The 15,677-nt window shown below is 42.3% G+C and overlaps 1 protein-coding gene and 1 long non-coding RNA gene across 6 annotated transcripts in view; one reads left to right on the top strand and one right to left on the bottom strand.

Moving 5' to 3' along the window:
* Positions 1-362: 362 nt before the first annotated feature.
* Positions 363-7,237, bottom strand: LOC146569860 (uncharacterized). The gene is made up of 3 exons (XR_014893403.1): positions 7,132-7,237; positions 1,105-1,358; positions 363-966 (listed from the first exon to the last, which is right to left on the bottom strand). It is a non-coding gene; the product is annotated as an uncharacterized LOC146569860 (long non-coding RNA).
* LOC146569859 (long-chain fatty acid transport protein 2-like) overlaps positions 697-15,677 on the top strand; it is a 22,813-nt gene continuing 7,832 nt past the window's right edge. For 2 of the 5 annotated variants that reach the window (XM_085282494.1, XM_085282495.1), the window contains exons 1-8: positions 700-1,339; positions 3,672-3,881; positions 3,965-4,120; positions 5,216-5,340; positions 5,437-5,631; positions 5,744-5,834; positions 6,099-6,297; positions 6,372-6,469. In XM_085282494.1, the coding sequence (XP_085138620.1) occupies positions 880-1,339; positions 3,672-3,881; positions 3,965-4,120; positions 5,216-5,340; positions 5,437-5,631; positions 5,744-5,834; positions 6,099-6,297; positions 6,372-6,469 (1,534 nt within the window). In that variant the 5' untranslated portion in view covers positions 700-879. Of the gene's footprint in view, positions 1,340-3,671; positions 3,882-3,964; positions 4,121-5,215; positions 5,341-5,436; positions 5,632-5,743; positions 5,835-6,098; positions 6,298-6,371; positions 6,470-14,895; positions 15,027-15,139; positions 15,632-15,677 lie in introns of those variants that run through there. The other 3 variants (XM_085282492.1, XM_085282493.1, XM_085282497.1) reach the window with 3 other exon arrangements.

Genomic DNA, 15,677 nt, shown 5'->3' with positions numbered 1-15,677 from the left:
CGGCTCACTCCATTCATCCATTCATGTCCAAAACTAGCTGCTTGTTCCCAGGGATTACAGATAAAAACGAACTTTTAGCTGTTTCCACACACCGGTATCATGCAACTTGATACATGTACATGTTCCACTACCTATTGATAGCAGTCATATGGTAGCAGTGCCCATCTACATGCACTTAAACATGCCGATACAATCAAGAAGTTCAAACTGAGCAGAATGGGGAAGAAGGATGATTTAAATGTCTTTGAATGTGGCGTGGTTGTTGGTACCAGACAGGCTGATCTGAGTATTTCAGAAACTGCAGATCTACTGGGAATTTCCATCACAACTGTCTTTAGGTCTTGCAGAGAAAGTTCTGAAAAAGAACATATCCAGCCATCAGCAGTTCTCTGGATGAATATGTTTTATTGATACAAGAGGAGAATGACCAAACTGCTTTGAGCTAATAGGAAGGCAACAGTAAGTAAAAAACAAAACAAAAACAACTTGTTACCAAGGAAGGCAGAAGAGCAGCTCTGACCGCACAAGACACTGTGCAATGCTGTCACGGTCTCCGCCATTATCCATTACCATTATCGTCTGCAGGTGCCTGAAGCTTAATAATTAACCCTCCTGTTATGTTGGTTTCCAGGAACACCAACTATGGTCCTGGGTCAATTTGTACCGCAACATAACAGGAGGGTTAACAGCTCCTGTCCTTTCTAATCATTTACACAAGGCTTACACAATCATTGAGCAAGAGGGGATGCTGCCCCTCTTGCTCATCTGTTTTGATGTAGATCACCTGGTTGTTCAGTAGTTACATGTAAGTTGTGGTCCTGCTCCTTGCACCTTTTTATACCTCCGCTCTGTCTTCAGCAGGACAGCTGTGAGACAAACATGTTGGTCTGGACGGTGTGTGCAGCCTTGATTGTATGTGGCGTTTTACTCCGCCATCCTTATCTCTTCCAGGATGTCCAGTACGTGCTTGCGAAAATAAAAAGAAGGCGCTTTGTATTAAAGTGCATGCAGACTAATTACTCAATCCTGGACCGCTTTTTAGACTTGGTGAAGACGCAGCCGCAAAAGACTTTAATTTATTTTAAAGATGAAATGTTCACGTACCGGGAAGCAGATGTCCTGAGCAACAGAGCTGCGAGAGCGTTTCTGCAGGCTGGATGCGTAAAGGAAGGAGACGCGGTGGCGCTGTTCCTGGGGAACCAGCCGATGTTCCTGTGGCTCTGGTTGGGTTTGCTGAAGATTGGATGTCCCGGAGCTTTGCTCAACTCCAACATCAGATCCAAGTCTCTGCTACACTGCCTCAACTGCAGTGGAGCCACAACTCTGGTAGCATCTGAAGGTAGTACCTGCATTTCTGTCTGCTTTTCCAAGCAATGGAGACAGTAGAGAGCTCATTTACTCAACATTCAATAACAAATAAATACATAAATAATTAGAGAACAAACTGTACTTTGGCATGCCATGGGAAAAACACCAATGTAGGCTATGCACTGTTTGCCTGCAATGGAGTAATCTATTGATGGAGTTTGATATAAGAATTTCCATTTTTACTCCACCACAATAAAGTATCAGTCTTTATTCACATATCTAAAATTGTGCTTCTACTTCACTTCCGGGTCAGTATCTTACATTAAATGCAAAGAATGGTTGTCACTTTCCAGTAACAGGGATGACTTTTCATACCGTATAAGAAGCTTCTTAAACATTTTCTCACTGCCTATTGTTGCTTTAGTTAAATTTTTAATATTTGGAAATGAGTACATGTATACTCAACAGAAGGAAAACCACTTTCTCCACCATGCAGTACACCTTTTTATGACTGCATATGGCTGTCTTCATCTTCTTCTTCACAAAGCAGACAAAAATAATGTGTTGCACTTGTGGTCCATCTTAACTTTTAGTTATTTAAACTGCCCCTTCATTTAGCACATATATTGTTAGTGACAAAACATCAAGGCAGTTCCAAGAATGGAACATGCCTCTCTAAAGATTTACTGACTTAAACTGTCACAGTGGGAAACAAAGAATTAAAAAATAAAAATAAAAAAAGATTCCCCAGCATAAATCAATCAGTAACTAAATGGCTGAAGAGGATGCAAAAAATTAACAGTATTAATAGAACCGTAGTTTTAGTTTCATTTAAAAAAAAAAAGAAAAAAGAAAAAAAAAAAAAAGAAGAAAAAAGAAAAAAAAAAAAGAAGAAAAAAAAGAAGAAAAAAAAAGAACCGTAGTTTATATATTATATGTGGCTTTAGGGTTTCATTGGGAGATTGTTTGATTTAAATTAAATTGGATATCTTAAATGGGACATATCGTCCTGTGAAAAATAATTTCCAATCTATACAGTCCTTTGACTGTATAGAGTGGGCAACAAGTGTGAGCGCACCTGTAAAACCAGAAGCTCTGTTTGCTTGTCTGGAGCATTCAGATGTGTTAACACAATAATTGAATCTACCAGGAGTTAAAAGGAAAAACAAAAGTAAAATTGGCAAAAACTGTCAAACAGCTATAGCTTGGCCAAAAAGGTTAACCATCTACAACAGACTGGCTGAAAAAGGGGAAGAAAAATCACACTGTTGCAATGGCCCAGTCAAAGTCCAGACCCCAACCCAACTGAAAAGCAGTGGTGGGGCTTTGAGAGAGCTGCGCATCAATGAATGCAGGCAAAGACCGGAAGAAACCCTGTAAAGCAGAGGCAGCCAAAATTCCTTCACATCAATATGGGAGACCAGGGCTGGACTGGTAATCTGGCACACTGGGCATATTCCCGGTGGGTCAACTGAGGGGCTGCTGTCCACCAGCTGTACAAGCCATGACAAAAACCCATTCGTACATTTTTCCTTACTGTCACTGCCCAATCAAATCTCTACACACAACCCGGCCCTAACCTACCTTCATTAGGTGCTCGTGCATCTTGTTTGTGTGGAAGGGGTGGGGTGGGGGGGTGATGTACATCCATGTAGATTGTATGCTTAGCTTTTTTTTTTTTTTTTTTTTTTTTTAAGTGGTCTTGTTGCAAAGGCCTTTTACCTAGTCAAAGGAGCTTGCAAAGAAAAGCGTCTGGACTTCTATAAGTTGCTTGAAGACGTTTCACCTCTCATCCGAGAAGCTTCTTCAGTTCTAAGGTCAAATGGTGGAGAGTCCCAGATATAAACCTAGTGGGAGTAACCCCCCACAGAGGGACAAAAGGACCCCCTGATGATCCTCTAATCGCCTGAGCCAAGGTGTGAAACTGGGCGTGGGTCCCAATCAGCCAGAGTTTCGGGTGAGCTCATTGTGAAACCTGGGGGGGCTAACTCCCACTAGGTTTATATCTGGGACTCTCCACCATTTGACCTTAGAACTGAAGAAGCTTCTCGGATGAGAGGTGAAACGTCTTCAAGCAACTTAAAGAAGTCCAGACGCTTTTCTTTGCAAGCTCCTTTGACTACGATGACCTGGATGACTGAGAACCTTCACAGACCTTTTACCTAATATTTCAAATACACAGGTTTTATTTGTGCTCCAGTATTTGTTTGTTTGTCTCCCTTTATCTAAAGGATTCAAGCACATCTTTCATCATCACTCATGAGCAATAAAGCTGCAGAGGAAGATTGAGCTGAGCTTTGTTAAAATACAGGAACATCTTTTGTAAGGTTTGTTGTGTTTTCTTTCTTTCTTTTCTACTCTAGAGTTGTTGGATGCAGTGAAGGAGGTGCTGCCCCATCTGCATGAACAGCAGATCACTGTTTTCATCTTAGCTGACAGGTGTGAAACTGCAGGTGTGGAAAGCTTCATTGATAAAATGAATCAGGCTTCCTCTGAGCCTATATCCAAGGAGTTAAGGTCCCATTTAACCATGCAGAGTCCAGCAGCCTACATATACACGTCAGGGACAACAGGTAAACTACTTACTGAGATTCACGATGCATCAGTGAAAGAAATGGCACATTCACCCTCTGAGCATCTGGCGTGTCTTTAACAGGTCTCCCTAAGGCAGCTGTGGTCACTTACAGCAAAGTGTGGAACTTTTCTTTACTTCTGGCTACAACAGGAGTGAACTCCAAAGATGTGATTTATGATACCCTCCCGCTTTATCACAGTACTGGCCTCCTTGTCTTCACTGGAGCTGTTGAAAGAGGTATGAACTCTTTGGATATATACTATTGTTAACTGTGTAAATCTTTAGTTTTCTTATCAACAAACCCAGTGTTTAAGCTGAGATCAAAATCTCCAGATGCAATTCCACGTTCTCCCTGCGTTGTGCCCAACAATCAATCCACAACTCATTAAGTCATTTAGAAAATAGCCACTTTTTTAAAACAGATTTCTAAGAGAACAGTTGACTTAAACATCACTAAATATTGAATTTCTTTGGGTCTGTTTAAAAAAACAAAAACAAAAAACCCCAAAAACGGACACTTGTTACTATATAAAGCAGATCTTTGTGGTACGGTGTTAAATGCCTTTGTCTGGCAATATTCTCTGTGGCATGGATTCAACAAGGTACTAGAAACATTCTTCCGAGATATTGGTTGATATTGACGTGAATGCATCACACAGTTGGTGCAGATTTGTTCCACCACATCCAAAACACACACTATTTGATTGAGATCAAAATAAACAAGCAAAACAAGTCCAAAAACCAGAAATGACAGCTCTTGGAGGTCGACCAGGTAACCAGAGTCAGAGACATGCTGGATGACAATCTGCATCACTGCAGCTGTGACCTCAATCATCGGTTTTCTTGTAACATGTTCTGGTTTCACAACACACACATGGGATGCAATGTTTCAAATTAAGGATAACTCTTAATTGATGATTTCACACACGCTTGTGCTGTTGCCTGCCGAACTCTGGTATATGGCAACAGCTCCTGGCTGTCAACTTCTCTTCTGCCGCACACCCATCTCTGTCTGTCAGCTGTTCCAAACAGACTTCCCTACCACTGCTCCCTGAACCCACTGTGTCAACCCTCCCCTGCTGCTGAGCCACACCCCACACCACAGGACTCCCACTCCCCTTTCCCTTCACTCATGAACAAGACCCCAAGATACTTCTCGACTTGGGGCAACAATTCTCTGACCCGGATTGGACCCCCCACCCATTTCTGCTGTTAGTCACTCAGCTGTGAACCGCTCCAGTGTGAGGTCGACGTTGGTGATAAAGTAAAAATTTTGACTACTTCCACTGCTACTCTTTAAAGTGTGCTGTTGTCATCTATTGTTGTGTGCAGGTATTCCTGTTGTTCTGAGGAGTAAGTTTTCTGCTTCCCAGTTCTGGGACGACTGCAGAAAATATAATGTCACTGTCATACAGTACATAGGTGAAATTATGCGTTATCTCTGCAACACTCCACAGGTTTGTGCCAACACAGCATCAACATTAATACTACTGTCTCACACAGAAAGGTTTAGAAAACTAACAAACGCATGCTCTTCTTTTCTCTTCAAACAGAAACTCAGTGATAAAAACCACAAAGTCAGACTTGCAGTAGGCAACGGGATCAGAGCAGATGTTTGGAGGGACTTTGTGAGACGATTTGGGGAAATTCAAATCAGAGAATTTTACGGAGCAACTGAGGGAAACTTTGCTCTGTTGAATTATAGCAGCAAGATGGGAGCTCTTGGGCGACACACCTTCCTGCACAAGGTAAAAGTCCATGTTTCAGCTCACATTAAGAAGTAAAACCTGTCACTCATGAAGCAGTGTTTTAGCTTTTTCTTTTCTTTCTTTCTTTTTTTTTTTTTTTTTAAATTTGCAGATGTTTTTTCCATATGCTGTGATCAAATATGATGCAGACAAAGGAGAGCCTTTGAGGGATTCTTCTGGTTTCTGCATGGAGGTTGAGAAAGGTGTTTTACTTCCAGCATGGTTATAACAACAAAGATTTTTTTTTCTTCTCAAGTTCTCACCCATGCATCTTTTCAAATGCTATAAACATTTTATATGCCTAAATCCTAAATCTACCCAGTTCATTTTCTCAGCCACAGTGTACCTCACCACGCACAAAATTAACGTTTAAAAGACTCAAATGCAATGTCTTTACAGCATGTCTCATGCATCTTGCATTTAAAATATAACAACCCCAAATATGATTTCTCCTGTACTTTGATTAGGTGAACCTGGACTTCTGGTGACTAAAATAACAGCCAAAGCTCCATTCACTGGTTATGTGACAGACTTGAATCAAACTGAGAAAAAGAAGCTGCACAACGTCTTCAAGAAAGGTGATCTGTACTTCAACACTGGCGACCTGCTGCGCATCGATGAGGATAATTTCATGTACTTCCACGATCGTGTTGGCGACACATTCAGGTGAGCGCATGTTTTGAAATAATGCTTAAAAACGTGAGCTCACACAGAGCACTGAAAACAAAAAATGTCAACAGATGGAAAGGGGAGAACGTAGCTACAGCTGAGGTGGCCGACATCCTTGTGCTGACTGACTGTGTTAAAGAAGCCAATGTTTACGGAGTCAAAGTGCCAGGTACATATTATGCTCCAAAATCAAGAACAAAATGTACACCACACTTAGTTTGTTTAGTCAATCATTAATCAAATTGTTCCACAATCAAGCATTTTTTTTAAATCAAGATCAAGATTTTATTATTTTATTATTATTTTTTCTCTCCAGAAGATTGTACCTCTATTTCAATATAGCTTATTTAGAGCAGTAAACACATGGGGTAAAGGATATACAGTCAAAGAGTTTGTGCCATGGTGGAATGCACCTCGCACACTACTCGGGCAGCTGGTGCTGAATACAGGGATATACTGGTAAATATTACTTGGCAATAAATCTGTGTGTGTGTGTGTGTGTGTGGTCTCTGAAAGGAACAGAAAGAAAATACAATACTACATTACTAAAGTGTTCACAACAATATCTCCAGAGTACATTAACATAAACACAGGCGGGAAATAAACTAACATCCCCTTTAATACCATAGGCCATATATTACCCACGACTCACGCATAGACCCACTGAGAGAGCTAACCAGGTACACAGTTCTACCCAACCATACGGCAGGAGAGTTAGCTTAGCTTAGCACCCGCTAGCGGCACAGACAGAAACATAGTCATTTCCCCACTAACCTTGGTTACAGTCCCAAACACATCTTATTATCACATCCTCACACATCACCAACTTACGTTGCTCATTAACGCACACTTCTCACTGAATAACCAATTCTCTGCCGGTAATCTGGAGCAGAAAAGCTCAGGTGCTTTGCCCACGTTTCTCCCTGAAAATAGTCTCTCTCATACAAAGCGGTGGGGTGACCTCTACTGGCCACTCTAAAAACTACAGGTGAACTAACAACTGAACAGAATAAAACCATAACTACGGGGCCTTTTGTACACAGTGTCGTCATCGACCCAGTGTTTTGACTTTTGTACTTTTTATCAATCAATCAAAGCTTTATTCGCCACTTGCAGGTTTCCCTGCAGTGAAATGGGACACCCCCCCCCCGACCTTACACACACAACACAGACATTACATGGGGATACAAGTCGGAGATCGGTAGCATTACAGAAAGACACTGAAATGTACACTACAATGGGAAAGTACAAGAGGAAAAAAAGAGACCTCTACTCATGCTGTGCTTCCATGGCAGGACAGCATGAGAACAGGAAGCAAAAAAACTCCTCTGCACATAAATGTCCACAGCACAACATTGTGAAGGACATGACAAGCCACAGGGTCGGGTAGGGGGTGAGGAGTAATCCGAAGCGAACACAGCAGCCGCCCTGCACAGCGCTACCATTCCAGCGCGGCACACAGACCCGCTGTGTTCCCCCGCAGGAAACAAGCATCGAAGGCGTTTGGAAAGGGAGGGGGATGAGTGTGTGCTTATTAGTGTGCGTGTCCATAGTTCAGCTGAGATAGTGTCCTTCGCCCTGCCAGGCTAAGTAAACAGTCTACCAGCCAACCCAGGTGGCCTTGCATGGAATGGGAAGGAACAGACTAAACACAGTCGTTATCAGGGTGTTGTTGTTCAGCTCCAGCCTTGCAGTTGGCGCCAATAGGGTATCCGCATAAGTGATGGTGATTGTTACTTTAGTGCTAACAGCTCATATGACTTTCAAAGCAGTTCTACAGTCCAACACTGGTCTCTCAATCTCCCGTTGGAGAGCCGCGAGCTTCGCCATACTTGCGTCCTGTGATGTTGTCATTTCTTGTGCTCAAGGAGCCGATTTCTGAGAACTCACGGCAGTGTGCCTCCCCGAGATGTCATCCAATTTGCGCCCAGAGATGTTATTCCGGGCTAGCCCTTCCGAGATGTATCCAGTCTGCAGTCAGATCTTATTCTGAGTATTCACAGCAGCCATAGCCTCTCCAAGATCTTATCCGTGCTGACTCAATGAGCCCATTTTGAGAAACTCACGCCTCTCCCATCGTTTCAATCCCAGCGGGCAGCCTTGTGGGGAGTTTGAACAGCCGGTTCCGCTTTCTTAATTCTTCGATAAGTCAGGGCCAAGCCAGCTCCAATCAGCCAGAACCCTGTTACCATGGTTCTGAATAGGTAGATATCTTCAGCACTCAGGATCACCCAAGCCCAAACTTCTCGTTGAAAGGGGTGTCAATTGCATTTAGGGACCAGTTGATCCAATCCATAATTCCTCTTTTAGGTTTTAGAGAACAGACTGTGAGAGGATGTTCCAGGGAAAAGTAGTAAAAAACAAAAAAAACAAAACAAGACAAGGACATGAGGAGCTAAGCAGGGAAGATAAGGGAAAGGAGAGGAGAAAAGTGCGACCGCCTTCGCTGAGAGCCAAAAAGCCATTATGGTTTTTGCCTGCAAGTGTTTTTGGTTTTGGTTTCCATACTCCCTCTGTTTTGTGTCTAGTCTGTGTCTCTGTGCCTGCCCTGGTCCCATGCCTGTGTGTTCCCGTCACTTACTGTTTTACTTTGACAGTCTGTGTCCATGTTATTGTTTCTGGTTTTGCTTCCCTTGTCTCGTTGGCTCCGATTTATTCCAGCTGTGTTTCCCTCCTGTCTCCCATTCCCTGATTGCTCCCTCTGTGTATTTAAGCCCTGTATGTTCCTTGGTCTGTGTCACAATCTCCTTCATCTCATGCTGTGTTTTGCTTGCCTGCCTTGCTTGTCAAGTTATTTTGGGTTTTCAGTTTAATTATTTTGTGTTCAGCAGTAAAGCTGTTTTGAGTGCACTTTTTGACTCCCTGAGTCTGCACTTTCGGTAGCTAAGTGATGCCTTGAAGGTAGAAAGTGTAAATATCAACACTTCACCAAGTTCTTTTGATTCCTCAGAGGCATCCGATGGAAGACAAAACACTGCTCAGTAGGAGATGCGTCCTGCATGACACGCTGCCACGGATCTCAAAATGGTGGCGTGCCCCTGACAGTTTTATTACAGAAGCTCCCTCATTCTAGTCTAAACAACAGTGTCTCAGTAACTTTCCATTAGAGATGGTCCCCTCTTATCTGTATTTTTCCCAGGCAAGCATGAGCGAGAGTCTGCAGTTTTCTACTCCCCTAGGACACCTGTTCTCATGCCTTTATTTACAGGGCTGTGTCCACTTAATACTACACTATATAACTTTATAACACTTATTAATAAAAACACATAGCATTATTGAGGCACTGCAAATTATTTAATCCCAACAGTCCCTCCTTCGATCTGATCAGATGTAAAAACAGATAAGGAAACCCTAATGGACATAATACACCCCTTCCATTGCCCAAGGACAGACGTCATCCACTCCTCCAACGGATTATCATTATCATTATCTATTCGTTAATTTTCTTAAATGATGTTCTGAATCTTCCCAGGGCTCTAGTTACAGAACCATCTGGGGTCGTATTCTTAAGAATGAAAGTGCAGTACATCTCTCCAGACATTACACCCCCCCCCCTTTTTTTTACCCACTAGGTGTCAGTTGTCTTGGTTGTCCCGCTTCTTTTCCCTCTTTGTTCCTCTGTCCCCCTTTAACGGGTGGACCATATATGGGATGACTGTTGTGTTTGGGCAATTGTCATAACATAAAAATCACAGACTATTACTAAAGCTAATTCTCAGATCTCCCATTCTGGTTGTTTTCTGCTTCCACCTTTGTGCTCAGACTAGAACCTCTGTCTTAGGAGCTTTAGACCTTCTTTACAGTTAAACAGCTAATCTTACGGGACGGGCGATTCTCTGTGCTCTTCTCCTCTTCTTTCTTCAACGTCAGGGGTTAGACTACCCTTCAGTTTGTTGCATAGATCAGGGGATTTATTTGCCCCTTGGCCGGGATCCATGTTTCTTTTGGGGTCACAGCCATGTTCCCCTTTCTTGGCCAGACCCGCCTTGGTCTGGTGCTTCTGGATTTCCGCCAACCCCTTCACGGTTATTGCTGTGGTCCTGGGATCCTCTCGAGGTGACTAGCAGGAGCCCAAACGGCATGACCCTTGACCCCAATTGCTGTCTTGGCAGTCTCGGTGCGAAGGATCTTCATATCTCCATGACCTCGTCTGGTGTCTGCTCCTTCCTCTGTAAAAGACAGAAAAGGCAAACACCTCTCTGCCTAGAGAGTTCGTCTAATTATTATCTATGTGTGTAAGCATGTTTGCAGTCACCCCTCTGCACTCTAAGTAATTTCCTACAATATATCAGTCTACACAGTCGTGCCGAACGAAGCTTATGACCTTCAGAAGACTGAGTGCCGACTCTCATGAGCACATTTGCAATGTGTGTATGAAAATGATTATAACCGCTTATGTTAGTAAAAGAAATCAAAAAATAAATCCTAACATTTTCCCTCCTTGCACACGTTCTAACATGTGACCAAAAAGCATTTTTCATTTACCCTGCTGTCCCAGTGTGATACTCAGCCTAAAAAAATATCATAAAAATGATCATAGAAACCATTGTTTCATGTTAAACCTGGAATACCCCCCTTTTTGACACACTCCCATGTGTCAATTCACCGGAGCTAGAAATTAAAAGGAAAAAGGTCAGTGGCTGCAGAGTTTGTGGAATTATGGGAATACTTCACCCACACCAACTGGGAGCACCAGGTAGATTGGTTGGAAGAAAATATGTATTGAAGAGCAACCTGGCCCGTGGCCCAAGGATGGTGAAAAATTCTTTCCAGATGCAAGAGGTAAATTGTGGTCCTCAGTCGGAGACAATGTCAGATGTGAAGCCGTCAAGCTGGACGACATATTGGCCAAGTAACTCTGCTGTTTCAGGAGCTGAGGGCAGTTTAGACAGGGCCACAAAGTGGTACAGCCTTGGAAAAACGGTTCATGATGGTACGAATAACTATGTTACCTGATGAGAGCGGTAACTCAGTGACAAGATGTCTTGACGCATGCTCAATCATCCAGGTAAGTAAATCTCCAAAAGTTGATTCTGTTCATCTGGATGTAGCATTTTGTGGGAGAAACGTTTCATCACTTACCCAAGTGACTTCTTCAGTCTCAGCCGACTGCAGGTTTCCCCAAACAAAAAGGAGATTCAATTCATTGGAAGAAAAAAAAAATGTTTATAATGTACATTCTATTTGCTAAGGACTGCGGATTTATTAGAGCAGTCCTCGTTGGAGCTGGAGCCTGAGTAGAAGTTGTCTGTAAAGCCCAGGTTAATAGGCGCAAAAAAGGTTTATTCCACGACTCCCAAGATGTAAAAAAAACAGCAGCGAGCAGGGTTTTGGACACCTAAGCCCACCACGGGAACCGGACAGGAGATGACACGATCCAGGAAACGCCGTCGGCTGTGATGTAATGGACCATAACCAACTTGAGAAGCTGCTGAAGAAAAGGTAAAGCAAGCTTTAATTGTGTTGTCCTTGGGTCATTTTTTGTCCCTGAGGACCACAGGTGTATGAAAATCGGGAGGACATTATGAGGGTTAACCAAACGGAGCAGCAAACTGAGATTAAACATTTATCTCCATAAAACAAACAGTCCAAAGAGCACTGGATGACATCAGTGGCTTCATCCATCTTTTACATCAGGGGTAGGCAACCTTTCTGAGGGCGAGTGCCATTTAAAATTTCCTCAGAAGTCAGTGTGCCATATGATTGCATTAGCAATAAATTTAATAACGCTCTATATTTAGTGATGGGCAGATGAAGCCCCATGAAGCACTGAAGCTTTTCATCCAATTGGTTCACCCCAACACGAAGCTTCATGAAGCTTCATTTGCTCTAGCAGGACACCTACTGGACGTAAAAATAATAGCTGGCATGAATTTGAAGAGTGTGGCATTTTGCACACAGCCTGTAAATGTCAACAACAAAAGGAGTGTGTAAAACATGTATATTGTAGTGATGGCAGTATACTGTGTATATTTATAGTGGCAGTATGGGAAATGATTATTTGGAAATGCTTGAAATGGAAATGATCATTTACTGTGAGGTGAGGTGTGGTTGGGGTGTGGACAGTGGTTGTGCTTTTGTAACGTTGAGGTCCTGCCTGTTCACATTTTATTCTGTAAAAACTAAATTTTCACTGCTTTTATGACCTTTTTAGTGGGGAGAACATAGCTAGGATTTAATGATTTAACAAATCTTTTGAATCCTTTGTCCTCCACAATGCTAAATGGCTGGGAGTCCTCAATCACCATGCTGACCAGGTCTTCATCTATTTGAGATTGTTCTCCTGAGGAAAGACAATAAAGATAAAGCACAAATATAAATATCACATACGTAACTTATAACAGTTGTATAATATTGTTATATCATTTAGTAACATTACTGCATGCTATATTATCATGGCATTTGATGGCTCACCTGGTCTTGCTCCACAATCGGTGTCCCCCTTATTCTCATGCAAAGCTCTGTAGTGCCTAAGCATGGATGAGGTGTTGTTGTTATATCCCAGCTCCCTGGCACATAGAAAACACTTCACCTTGTACAAAAGTCAAGACAGCTCAACATAAATTGTATTGCACCATCAGTATCATGAAAATACATCTTCTGTAGAAATTTACATACCTTGTTGGGAGGAATAAGATCAAAATGTTCCCACACAGGGGAGGACATCCTCCTCTTCTTAGCTGGCTCCATTCTCTCCTGACTTTCTCTCCTCACTCTCATAAACCTCCAAACGGTCTCCAAACTCTCACTAACCGCAACTCTCCATCAAACACCCACATTTTTGAATGAAGTCTGAGGGGTTTATATCGCTGTCATATCTCGCGGCAAAGTTCGAACCACTTCATGAACCAGTCACGTGGTACAGCCGGGCAGCGAGGCTTCGGACGTCATCATTTTCAGCTCCTCCCATAAATGAAGCAAGCCTCGATACGCGCTTCGCGGAAACGCCCCCTCCATTACTCGACACACGCTCCGAAGCCTCGATACAGAACGTCCCATCACTATCTATATTAGCAGTTACACAATATATAGAACCACTTTATAGAATTATATTTGTTTGCGGATGTTGGCCGCTATCAGCGAATGGTTATCAGCTATTTTGAAACAAAAAAAGACACTTTTTATCCATAAGAAGAACTCCATAACAGCAGATGGACTGTACAACAGAAAATACAAATGCTATTTATGGTCTCCTCACAACAATGATAAGAAAAATAAACTAAGCCAATATGGCATGTCTGTTAATACAGAGACACACATGTTAATGTGATCTTTGGTCTCCCACTCATGAGAGAATGAAGGAGAGAATGAGAGAAGAAGAGGCAGCTGTGCAGCGTAACGACAGAATAAATCCACCTTTGTGTCTTTTTCCATCCTAGACAAACTGCGTCTCCTCTCAGCTCAACACGAAACGCGTAATAATTTCTCTGAATGCAGGACGATTCCTTTTGTACGGGACGGTTGGCAACTCTACTAACTAACCTTATGAACAAAATAAAGTTCAACATCAGTAAATTCATAGCACCCACCCAGCTGTAGAGAAACTCTGTCATGCTAGCTAGTACGCAGTACGAGTTATTGTAACTGACTGTAAAAAGTCAGCATAACAAAAATAAACTCCACCTAAATTTGGTTTATATGTGACCCAGAGAGACTGCAGGTCATAACTTCTTACCTGAAGTTCAGTTCACATGACACTCAGACCATCGGCTGCCTCGGGTCTCTCCTCCTCCTGCTTCCCCTGTCCCTCATCCACCTGCTGGCCTCCACCACTTGTTAATATTACTGAATCTGTGGAAGCTCCGCCACATCCACCACCAAACAACTGAGTTATTTTTACACACCGGCCAGCATCTGGCCAATCCACCACCTTTCATTGTTTATACCGTTCCAAAAAAAAAAAAAATCATCGGCCCACCGAGCAAATGCCTGATGGCCAGTCCAGCTATGGTATGAATGTTCAAAAATCTGCACAGAGGAGAACACAATATGCTAAAGCTTTACAAACGCAGCCCTACAATTTGTCAGGTAAGAGATTGTTAAACTGCATCCAGTTTAACAATCAGGCCTTCCTTCTCCTTAAGTAGTGACCAGCCGATTACAGGATTACCAACAAGTGAGTTCATCATCACAGGCATGATGGACTAAAAGACAGGATGCAGAGGAATGACCTGTCCCTGTATCAAAAAGTGTGTATTTTTTTTTTCTCTCTCATGCATGAGCGCACACACAATGCACGCGACACACACAAAGGATAGAAGATGGGCAGTGGAGAGAGAAATGGGGAGCCAGCACAGGAGGACTGGAGGACCATGACAGTCATATGGCTTAACAAACAAAGAAAAACATTCCTCTTAAAATGGTCAGAGATAAGAACTGGACTAAAAATGAATGAGAAAGCAGCCAATGTCTAAAGAAAGAGTTTGACAGATCTTAAGGAAGCCTGGAAAACTATTGCATAAGAACAGTTGACAAAGTCAAAATATGAAGAGATGAGTGGTGGCTCAAGACTTTTGCTCAGTACTGACACTTTTAATTAGCAATACTGAACTTCAGTTAACTCCTGTTTTGTGATTGTTTAACTTTTGTCTTCAGGCCAGGAGGGAAGAGCCGGGATGGCTGCTGTTACTTTGATGGATGGACTGAAGTTTGACTCCACGGTTGTTTTTAAACATGTCGAGGACTTCCTGCCGTCCTACGCCAGGCCACGCTTTCTGAGGATTCAAGTATGTTTACTCCAGTTATTTTACACTTTTTTTGCATTTGTGGTTAAGCCTCTTTGTTGCTTGCATGATTTATTTTATCCACTAATAATTGGTTGTACTGTGATTTATTACAGAGGTCACTGGACATTACAGGCACGTTCAAGCTAATAAAGACGAAAGCAGTGGAGCAGGGCTTCAACCCAAATGAAATAACAGACCCACTCTACTTTCTGAATGAAAAAGAGAGGAATTATACTCCACTCACGCCAGATGTATTTGATTCAATTGTAGCAGGAAATATCAAAATATAAAGTGATTTTACTTTTTAAAGGAAAGAAAATCACCTCTGTAAGAAAATCATTGAGATGACAGCGTGGCACTTCTGGCTGCACATTTTGTTGATAAGGTGTTTGAAATTATATCTTTGCCTTCATAATTTGATTTTAGCTGTGATTCTATGCACACATCCTTAATGATTTAGCCTTCTACGGATGTACTGAGCTGTGAGTTCACTCAGTGAATTGTTTCAGTTAAGTAAACGCATTGCTCTGCACCTTCTTCCTTCAATGCATTCTGGTCCGTCCATGTTATATATATTTTTTAATTAAAGACCTACTGATATTGTATGTCTCTTTCACTGCCTTATTTGTAGTTATCATTGGACATTGTAGT

The sequence above is a fragment of the Mchenga conophoros genome, linkage group LG7 (assembly GCF_057382185.1).
Source record: "Mchenga conophoros isolate Kocher_MC1m ecotype Shallow Benthic linkage group LG7, M_conophoros_male_GT1.1, whole genome shotgun sequence".
NCBI lineage: Eukaryota > Metazoa > Chordata > Actinopteri > Cichliformes > Cichlidae > Mchenga > Mchenga conophoros.
Note: the sequence above shows the minus strand (reverse complement) of the source record. Positions and strands in the feature narration are given on the sequence as shown.